This window comes from Urocitellus parryii, chromosome 15 (genome assembly GCF_045843805.1).
Source record: "Urocitellus parryii isolate mUroPar1 chromosome 15, mUroPar1.hap1, whole genome shotgun sequence".
Taxonomy (NCBI): domain Eukaryota; kingdom Metazoa; phylum Chordata; class Mammalia; order Rodentia; family Sciuridae; genus Urocitellus; species Urocitellus parryii.
In genome coordinates this window covers 17,003,647-17,014,117 of record NC_135545.1, presented here as the reverse complement: position 1 = coordinate 17,014,117, position 10,471 = coordinate 17,003,647, and the positions used below count along the sequence as shown (strand labels likewise).

The 10,471-nt window shown below is 49.6% G+C and overlaps 2 protein-coding genes across 2 annotated transcripts; both read right to left on the bottom strand.

Moving 5' to 3' along the window:
* Nucleotides 1-1,105: 1,105 nt before the first annotated feature.
* Nucleotides 1,106-4,627, bottom strand: LOC113184468 (protein FAM187B-like). Its single transcript, XM_026391182.2, has 2 exons — nucleotides 3,906-4,627; nucleotides 1,106-1,496 (listed from the first exon to the last, which is right to left on the bottom strand). The coding sequence occupies exons 1-2, from the start codon at nucleotides 4,625-4,627 to the stop codon at nucleotides 1,106-1,108; spliced, it is 1,113 nt and encodes a 370-aa protein (XP_026246967.1).
* A 4,900-nt stretch (nucleotides 4,628-9,527) lies between these two features.
* LOC113184481 (protein FAM187B-like) lies at nucleotides 9,528-10,244 on the bottom strand. Its single transcript, XM_026391198.2, has one exon. The coding sequence runs from the start codon at nucleotides 10,242-10,244 to the stop codon at nucleotides 9,528-9,530; it is 717 nt and encodes a 238-aa protein (XP_026246983.2).
* Nucleotides 10,245-10,471: the final 227 nt, after the last annotated feature.

The window sequence follows — 10,471 nt, the reverse complement described above, 5'->3', positions numbered from 1 at the left end:
GCTGCCCGTCACAGTACAGCGCTGACGGCCTCGGCTGTGGGTCACGAGACCTTCAGTGCTGTGTAGACCAGTGGGGGCTACTGTAGGTACAGGACATGGGCTGGGGGTTTCCTAGCAGCCAGCAAGGAGCCGATATTTCCTTTCAGTGTCCCCTTCCCAAACTCACTGCGTGACCTCAGCAGGTGGCTGCGCCTCCCGCACCTGGATGTTCTCAGCTGCAGAACAGGGCTCTAGTGGCAGCAGCCTCGTGGGTGGCTGTGGGGACATGATGTTGATGAAGGGTGCAAGTTTTAGCCATGCCTCCTGAGGGCCAAAAAGGTTGATTCTCATCATCATCGTATCCTTGGCCTCTGCCTCCCAGGGAGTCCCCGGGAATGCTCAGGGGCCTTCCCCTCGTCCTGCAGGAACCTGAGAGTCTCTGGGTACCAGGCCTAGCATTCTGGTGCCTGGTGGGGGGTGCTCTGCCCTGTCCTCCAGGACCCCAGGGCTGCCCTGGGAGAGTCTCAGGTCTGTCCTGTCACTGCTCCACAGTGAGGTTTAGAGCCATGAATTTTAAAAGGCGTCCTGTTTCCTCTCTCGCCCGGCACCCTGCTCGACAGTGTGAGCGTTTCTGGGCTCAGCCAGGCCTGGTGACTCCCATGCAGAGCCAGGCCTGGCACCTGGACCCATTGGTGGTCCCGAGGGGGCTTCCTCCACTGCAAAAGACCGGCAACATGAAGGGTGTTCATGTCCTCCACTTTGCACCCTGGGCCCAGACTTGGGGCACGGTGGCTTGAAGGCTGGGACAATGAACAAGCAGGAGGGGCCGGGCAGGCCTGGAGGACCTGGAGACGGCCTGTGGTCTCCATGTTGTCCTTGGAGAGTGGATTGACAGGAAGCTGCGACTGACCACACCTGAGACTCCCCCGAGACCAGCCGGGTGCCATCCCTCACACTGCAGCAGGGCAGGGCCTGCTGTTGCCCGGGGCCGTTGTGGCCCACAGGCATCTCATCGGGGGACGGGGGTGGGCACGGGGTGGGCCCGGGGTGGGCAGGAGCTATCGGAGGGACAGCGGAGGCCATAAAGGAACAGGAAGCCGGGTCCCCTTGGGCAAGCAGGCTCGCTTTATTTCACCAGCAGGACGGAGTTCTTCTTCTTGTCCCAGGCAGGACGGAGGGCCCTGAAGAGTAGCCCGGCCAGGGCCAGGACGAAGACCATGAGCAGCATCAGCTTCAGCCCCTTGAGAACCGAGTCGGCCTCCTTGGGCGGCACCAGGACCTTGCCCACCTGCCACTGCTGCTCCTCCTTCTTGTTCTGCTCCTCCAAGGCCTCGGGACCCATCACGGGGCTGAACTGGGCCATGAACTCCTGGTGGACGTAGCACTTGTACGTGGCCGGCTGGAAGATCTGCAGCTGCCTGCCGCCGGTGGAGGTGTCCAGGACCGTGTTCATGCCCTGGCCGACCAGCTGGCCCCGCCAAGTCAGGGGGATGCCGTTGACCTCCCACATGATGGGCCTGCGGGGAGGACAAGGTCAGTGCCACACTCTACAGGGAGGCGGCTGGGCCGTGAACAGGGGAGGGCGGGGCTGTCTTGGGAGCCCCAGAGCGCCACCCCTTCCTGGCTGGGTGACCTGAGCCACGGCCTCTGTCCCTTCCCGCCTCTAACCATGGAAACACAATCAAGCATCGCACCTTTCATGGAGTTATTTGGAGACATCAGTAAGCCCACTCCCTAACGGGTCCCCTGTGTCCCCTCACCTACCTGACTTCACCTCCTCCCCTCCCACGAGTCATCTGCCCATCCCACAACATGCCCAGGGCGTCCAAAGAACAGACGGTGTCCCAGATGTCCCTCAGACATGCTGGGTGCCCTCTGCCTCAGGACCTCTGTCCTGGCTGTTCCCTCTGCCTGGAACTCTGTTCCTCGCTCCATCCACATGGTTCCTTTGCCTCCTTTTGGTCTTGGATGCAATGGCATTGTCTCAGAGAGGCCTTCCCTGACCCATTTCCAATTTCCATGTCCTCCTCTCCCTTTGACTCTTAACATCATCCAAAATATTGTGTTTTATTCGTTCTGAAATAAAAATACAGTGGTTGCTGCCAGAGGGTGAGGGCGTGGGTATGTCTGCTCAGTACCGGGTCCCAGGCCCCGAGGACCGTGCTTGGCACATCAGGGAACAGGCCCCCAGCAAGGCTGGTGCCGCTGTGGTGGAAGGACAGAGTAGACCAGGCGACAATATCCCAGTCTCCTCATGAGGCCAGGACCCAGCGGTGAGCCCTGGACTGTCACTGGCCCTCTTAAACATCACAATGACACCCTGGGGCTGGGGTCAGCCAGGCCTCAGGTGCTGACCACTCCTTCCCCCACCAGATTGATACCCTCCCCAGGATATCAATTGCCGAGGTCATTAGGTGAAAACGAGGTCATGCTGGGGTAGGGTAGAGTCCTCCTGGAAGAGGAGGCTGGACAGGGAGGTCAGACCTACTGGAAGAAGACCGAGCGGTGACGACGGCCAGATGCAAGGACTGGAGCAACACGGGGACAAGCGTCAGGATCTCTGGCTGCCACCAGCCACCGGGAAGAGGCAGGGAAGGACTGAGGAGGAGCCCGGCCCCACGGACACCTGGGTTCAGACTCCCAGCCTCCGGGAAGGCGTGAGAATAAACGTCTGTTGTCGTAAGCCACCCAGTTCAGGGTACTTTGGCATCACGAATGTGAGCCCAGCCTACGGATGAGGAAACTGAGGCTCCGAGGGAAGCCCTGGGCCCAAAGTCACCAAAGTCTGGAAAATGGCAGAATTGGGTTGTGAACCCAAGGTGGGCAGAATCCAGAGCCCAAGATCAAAATCTCACCAGAAAGGCCGTCCCCTCCGTCCCCTCCGTGCCTTAGAAACAAGGGCCTGTGGTGGTCTCTCTGTGCCGTCCCTCCCTTCTTATCTCATTCCCTGGGCCTGGGACCTGGGAACTCCTCGTGTGACATGGAGTAGGTCTCCCCAGAGAGGGAGAGGGATCCGCACTCCGTTCCTGCCTTCGTGAACTGGGCTGGTCTCAGGAAAGAGGCCGTGGCTTTTATACTTAGAGGAGGAGGGAGGGGGACAACAGGGTCCCAGAGCGAGGGGGAGGAACGGAAGTCACAAGAGGACCCAGTGCAGGTGCTGAGCCCGGATCCCACAGAGCTCCAGATCAGGCTCCACCCGATCATGGCCCCGGGCCATCAGGTGCTGCCCGCCCTGGGTGTCTGCAGAGGGTAGGAGGACCCCAAGGCCAATCCTCATTAAAAAATGACCTCCTTCAATCAATCCCCAGTATGTCCCCCTTTTCTCTTTTCCTCTTTTCCCTATGTTATGTATATCAATATTGAACTAATATAAATAAATAAAAAAGAAGAATCTACATTCTGAAAAAAAAAAAATGACCTCCTTGGTGTCCCCACCTCCTGAGGCAGGAGGGTGGAGTGGGAGAGGACATTGTCCTGGGGTGGCCTCCGATGCTGCCACCCGATGATGGGGGAAGGGTGGGAAGCGGGGATGGGAAGAGGAGGAGGCGCGCAGATTGCCCAGGGTCTCGGGGCAGGAAGGTCAGGACGTGAGAGTAAGCTCTGGGGAACGGGCACTGAAGGACAAGTGGGGGCCACTGTCCTGTCCTCTAGGGCCTTGCTGGCCCTTCTAGATGGCTCAGGGCCTCTCAGAAGCAACCCACCCCCACGCCCAGGTTCCTGGGCAGCCCATTGCTCTGCCAGGGCTCCTCCCAGCCCACTCTGGCCACCTGGGCTGTGTCCCCTGGGCTCCAGCCTGAGGACCCCTGAGCTGGCGGAGCCGGCCCGCACAGAATCCCTCCCTCCCTGCACAGAGGAGCCACAAAGACGGTGGGGCTGGAGGAGCCCGGCCGGGGGCCAGGACAGCGCTGGTGACCAGGTCCTATCACCTGTAGATGGATCCCAAGGAGCAGGTGAGCCACAGAGCTTCCGACTCCTTGCTGAACCTGAAACTGTCAAAGACCGTGTACTCGTGGCGGTAGGAGCGTTGAGGGTCGCAGGGCACGAAACAGGCCTCCACCTGCATCTCGGGCCGCAGGCGGTTGGACTTCAACTTGGCCTGTCCCAGGAAGATCCCACAGGGGACGGGCTCCTCCTGGGGCTCCCGGATGTAGCAGTAGCCCAAGCGCTTGCGCTCCCCGGGCACGTCGCAGCGGTTACAGTCCTGCCAGGGCTCCCAGTGCGTGAAGACCGTCTCCTGACGACCCAGTTCCAGGGACTCGTTGTGCAGGGGATCTTGGTCCAGGCTCTTGTGTGTGATGTGCAGGGAGCTGACATCCTGGAAATCAATCTCGTACTGTGTCTCTTGGGTGCCATTCTTGTTCCAGCAGCTGTAGAGGCCCGTCTGGGAGGGCAGTGGGTCTCTAATGAGCAGGTGACCTACGGGCGTGGTGACCATATTGGAAACACTGGTGTTGGTGGTGGTCCAGCCACTCCTGGTCTGCAGGAAGAAGTAGTACCAGTGTGCCCCAGCAGAGCTGCATTGCAGGAGTACATCGTTGCCGGACAGCAGGGCCTTCTGGCATTGCTTGCCATGGGGACAGCTGACAAATTTGTAGATCCCCCGCACCGGGACAGCAAAGCTGAGCAGCAGCCACAGGGTACTCAGCATGGTGGACTGAGGCTGTGGCAGCGGGCTGAGCCCCACTCTGGTCATTGTGAGGTCACTCACAAACTCAGACCTCAGCCCTGAGCAGCAAGATGAATGGCAATCTACCGCAGGGGGCTGTGAGGTCACCATCCCCTTTTGATTTGTGTCCAGTTGACAACCCCATTTAATATCTGTTCTCAATCTTCTGTTTTGCTGAGACAGGAATAAACTTAACTGATCTCTTCAGGGTTTTCCCTACCACCTACCTCCTCTTGGCTCTCCCAAGAGGTGAATTTACATTGCCAGGGATGGTCAAGAATTTAAGAGTGTCACACGCGAACACTCAACACATTTTTCCTGAATAGGTACTAAGTTCCAATTACGCTTCTTAGCACTTGGGACACAGCGGTGAACAGATCCTACCTGATTAGTGTTCTGAATTCCAATACTTCTCCCACCAACCCTATCTCTCTAGACATGCTGCCCCCCACTTCAGTTTCTAAACATGTTATTTAAGCTGAGGGGCTCCTGCCTCAGGACCTTTGCACATACTAGCTCCTGGCTCTTTCCCCAGATAGCTGCATAATTCAATTCATATTAACAAATATTTTTTATAAGTTGCTCCCTTTTCAAATCTTTTCCTCAACTCCTTTACAGACCTGAAAATAAAAATTATTGTGTGGGCTTGATTTTCTGCCATTCACTCATCTTATAGATGTTCACTAAATGTCTATGGTGTGCCAGCCATTACTCACTCTAACCATAGCAGTGAGCAGGTTAGATAAAGCCTCTCCCTTTCTTAAGCTCATATTCTAGTGGAAAAGATAGGCAATAAACCCAATGTCACATATACTTAATTCCATTACTCATGGCAGTTATGAAATGTAGTTGCCAGAAACACTAAAAATACGTGAATATTGAATAATTGCCCCGAGGAGAAATATGGGGTTAAGTTCCTCTGAGCCCCTGGTCACGACATTTTTGTCAACCAATCAATAATATGTGTAACCTTGTTTTGTGTGCATTTTTGTTTAAAGGCCACAATCACTTAATACATAGGTAATACAATAGTGTTGATTTGTTGACATTGAACTCTGGTAGCACTAAAACTCCTGAGCAAATGTGTGTGTTTTTTTCTTTTTCCCTTTTTTTTGGTACTGAGAACTGAACCCAGAGTTGCTCTACCATTACGTTAGATCCCCATCCATTTTTTTTTTTTTAATTTTGAGACAAGGTCTTGCTAAGTTGCCCAGGCTGGCCCCAACCAGGTGAGCCTCCTGTCTCAGCCTCAGAGTTGCTGGGATTACAGGTGTGCACCACCATGCCTGGGACACATGTTTTCTTAAACACGCATATCACAGCCTTCTTGCACTTAGGAACACTAGACTACACTCTGGCACTCTGTTGGGGAGCCACTTTGAACAGCAAAATTACCAGAAAAGCACAAAATGGTGAAAATCATGGACTAAATAGATCACCAAAAGGTTGCTTCTGAACAGCACGCAAGCTGGAATGAGAAGGCCGAGTGTCACCTTGTTTGACCTTGGGCTGGGTATATGAAACGCTTTGTGTGACTCAGAGTTCTCGCCACCCTGCACATGATGACAGATGACCATGGACACACTATGCGCATGGATTTCAAAGTTACAAATAAAATTCAGTGAATAGGAGGCAAATTTGCAAATACACAATCTGCAAATAACGAGAACTGACTGTAACCATGACTGCTCAAAAGAAAGCTGGCAGGGAAAGGAATAGGAATAGAAAGAAATAGTGTGCGGGCGAGAGCTGTTTTAGGCAGAATAGCCAGGCACTTTCTGAGGATGTGAGGTTTCCCAAACAACTGGATGGAATAAGACAAGGAGCCTCGAGGCTTCCTGGTGAGTGTATCCAAAGGGCACGGAAACCAGAGTGGACAAGGGAGGAGTGGACAAGGGAGAGGTGGTGAGGTCAGGGGTTCATCTAGGTCTTTGCTAAGGTCTCTATTTGTCTCCTATCATTTCCAGTCACACCCCTGCCCCCTGCAGGGCCAAGACTACAATCAATAGTTGAAGAGATATGAACATTCCAAAAATTGATGAAAGACATTAAACCACAAATCCAAGATCCTTAATCTCACACAGGATGAACTTAAATGAAACATACCTAGGTACCCGGTAGTGGAAGCACTGCTGAAAAACAAAGGGAAAAATCTTTTAAATACCAGAGGAGAAAAAGATGATTATTTTCAAAGCCACAAATATAAGATTTTGATTGAGTTTTAAATAGAATAACCGAAGCTAAAAACGATGGAATGATGTCATCAAGGCACTAAAAGAAGATAAGTGCAATTTTAACATACAATTCTCAGTAACTGACAGAACATGCTAATAAAAATGCAGTAGAGATGCAGGAGACTTGAACCACATGATAAACAAATGACCTAATTCATGCATATGGAAAACTGCACTCAGCAACTGCACAACATACATTCTTTTCATATGCATGCAAAACATGTGCTTAAGAAAACCATATTCTAGGCCATAAAGTAAGTCTTGATAAATGTTCAAAATTGGATCATATTTTTTGTCTGTGGAATTAAATTGGACCTAAATAACAAAAAAGAAAACAAGAACTTGTACAGATATCTACAAATTATGCAATATAATGTCTGAATAACCAATGGGCCAAGAGAAATCACAACTGAAGATAGAAAGTAATTTTTAACTGACTATTGATAAAAATATAACCTGTCAAAACTTTTGGGATGCAGGGAAGTTGTGCCTAAGTGAAATTTATGGCCTAAATACAAGTTTAATGGAAAAGGATGAAAACTAGTAATCTCAGGAAGCACCTTAGGTAAAGAACAATGTTTAACCCAACAAACACAGAAAAGGAAATAATGAACCAGAAACCAAAGAAATAGAAAATGAAAGCACCATAAAGGAAAACAAACAAAGCACATTTGGTTCTTTGAAAAGATGGATGAGGTTGTTAAAGCCCTAGAACAAGACTGATCGAGAAAAAAAGGAAAAAGGCGTATCTCAGTGATGAAAAGAGAGACAGTACTACAGACCCTATGGATATAAAAAATAATGACAAAATATGATAACTTTTAGCCAAAACTTATGAAAATTTAGACTAAATGGGTAAATTCATGAAAAAAAATCAACAACTTAGCATAAGGAAAAAAAATGAATAGACCTATATTTACAATGAAAGAGACCAAATCTGCACTTAAAAGCCTGTGCACAGAAGCTCCTCTAAGCCCAGGAAGACTTGCCAGTGAGTTCATCTGAATACTTCTGAGACATTAAGACATGATATCATCTGAGCATGGTGGTGGTGCACACCTGGATTTCCAGCTACTCGAGAGGCTAAGGCAGGAAGATTGCAAGTTTGGGGTCAGCTTCCACAATTTGGTGAGCTCCTGTTTCAAAATAAAAACTAAAAAGAGTGGGATTGTATCCCAAGTGGGAGAGCACCCCTGGGTTCAACTCCTAGTACCAGAAAAAAAATGACATTAATATTATAAAACATTTCCAAAAATAGAAAACGATGGAATGCTTAGGACTTCTATGAGGCCCACATCACTTTGATACCAGAACCAAAGGACATCACAAGAAAAGAAATCCTTAGGAAAATCTATTTTATGAACACAGACACAATATCCAAAAAAATTAGCAAATGTTAATTTTATCCAATGATAAAAACAAAAGCAAAAAGAAAAAGAAAGAAGAACATCATGACCAAATTGGGTTTATCCCTGTAAGGAAAGTTTGAGTTTACATGTGAACAGCAATTCCTTGAACAGCAATCAATGTAATTCACCACATTGACATAATAAAGAAAAACATTATTATTATTTCAAGTAGATGCAGAAAATGCATTTGATAAGATTCAACAACCATCTATGGCTCAAAAGTCTGGGCAAACTAGGAATAGAGGCAATTTTTTCTTAATTTGATAGTGTTTCTATGAAAACCCAGAGAAAACTGTATTCCATACAAAAATATTAAGAATAAGATAAGTATATCCACCATAGACTTCTCCATGTGATATTTTACAAGTGAATTTAACAAAACAATTTAGATACAAGGTCATATACAAATATCAACTATAATGTAAATACAAGTAATATAGAACTAGAAAATGAAATTTTCAGAATTTAATAGTATGAAAAACTAAATATCTAGGAATAAACATAATAAAATATATGTCAGTCATCTACATTAATAATTGCAGATTTTTGAGATATAGTAAATGGGATTGTTTACCATATTCAAGGATGGGAAGACAATATTTAATATTGTAAAACAATGATTTCCCCACAATTTATTTAGGTTCAAAATAGTCCCAATTTTTTTTTTTAAATAGGATTGCGGCGGGGGGGGGATGAAAACTACATACTGATTCCAAAATTTTTACACCAAGGACCAAGAGTAACCAAGACAATCTTGCAGAACAATATTGGAAAATGTTCACTGGCTAATATCATGACTTATTGAAAAAGCACAATCATGAAGATAATTGAACAGATGGCCTTGGTACAACGATGGACAAATCATGTTCATCGGGGTCAAGTCAGGAGACAGAAGCCATTCAAGTGTCTATGTGGGCAAGATCAAGGGCCCGAGTGTGTTGGTCTCTAGGTTTTATATTTGAATGGCAGGTGCCCGTGTGGGCAAAGACCAGGTATTTTTAAGCTGCCACACTGTGCCAAGATCACTCGCCCAGGGCCCGGCTCAGAGGCAGCATTTGGGAATTCTTGCCCAGTGAACATCTGAGTCCGCCACTGGGCAGACCCGTTCCTGCCCAGACTGACCCTGAAAGCTTATGGGCTGGAAGAAAAAAGCCTGGTTTTCTACAGGAGGGCAAACCCATGGGCACAGGAAACAAAGCTTGGGTGAGGGCCAAAGGTAGGGCTGCCATCCTGGTCCTGTCACCTGTAGATGGAAGCCAAAGGGCAGGTGAGCCACAGGTGGTTGGTCAACTCGCCCAGCTGGTAAATGTCATAGATGAAGAATGGCTGTTCGATTTCCTTGCCGGGGTCACAGGGAACAAGGCATCTTTCCACCTGCATCTCGGGCCGCAAGCGGCGGTATTGCACCTTCTCGTCCCTCAGGTAGAGCCAGCAGGGCATGGGTTTTTCCGGGGGCTCCTCAACATAGCAGTACCCCAGGCGCTTGCGTTCGCCTGGCTCCCCACAGCGGTTACAGTCCTGCCAGGGCTCCCAGTGGGTGAAAATAAGTACCTGGCCACCTAGGTTCAGAGTTTCATTCTGCAGGGGCTTTTGGCCCAGGTCTTTGTGTGTGATATGCAGGGTGGTGGCATCCTGGAAATCAATCTCATATTCTACTAGGAGGGTGTTGGCACTGTCCTCACAGCGAAAGAGGCCTGCCTGCGAGGGCTGAGGCTTGGTCAATTGCAGGCTGCCCCCAGGCAGTTTCTTTATATTAGGCCATGAGTTAAGCAAGAAGATATTCTCCCCAAGAATGGAAGAAAAATACCAGAGTGCCTCCTTATGGTCACAATGCAGGACAATATCGTTGCCCGAGAGCAGTGCCCGCTGGCACAGACTCTTGTAGGAGCAGCTGATCAACGTCTGGGCCCACAGAATGGGGAAAGCAACACTAACCAGACACAGGGAGGCCCACATGGTGGACCAACTACAGGCAGAGTCTGGGTGCCACACTGGGCATTGTGAGGTCACCCACAGAACTCAGGAATAACGCTTGGGCAGCGGAATGAACCTTGGCTCAAGGTGCTCCCGGAGTGCCATGTCATGTCCGCTCATGTCATCCAGGGGCTGACGAAAGGATGTAGCGTCAAAAACTCAGATGTCCCCAGGAGCTGTCGAGGAAATGAAATGAGTGAGCCTAAGTC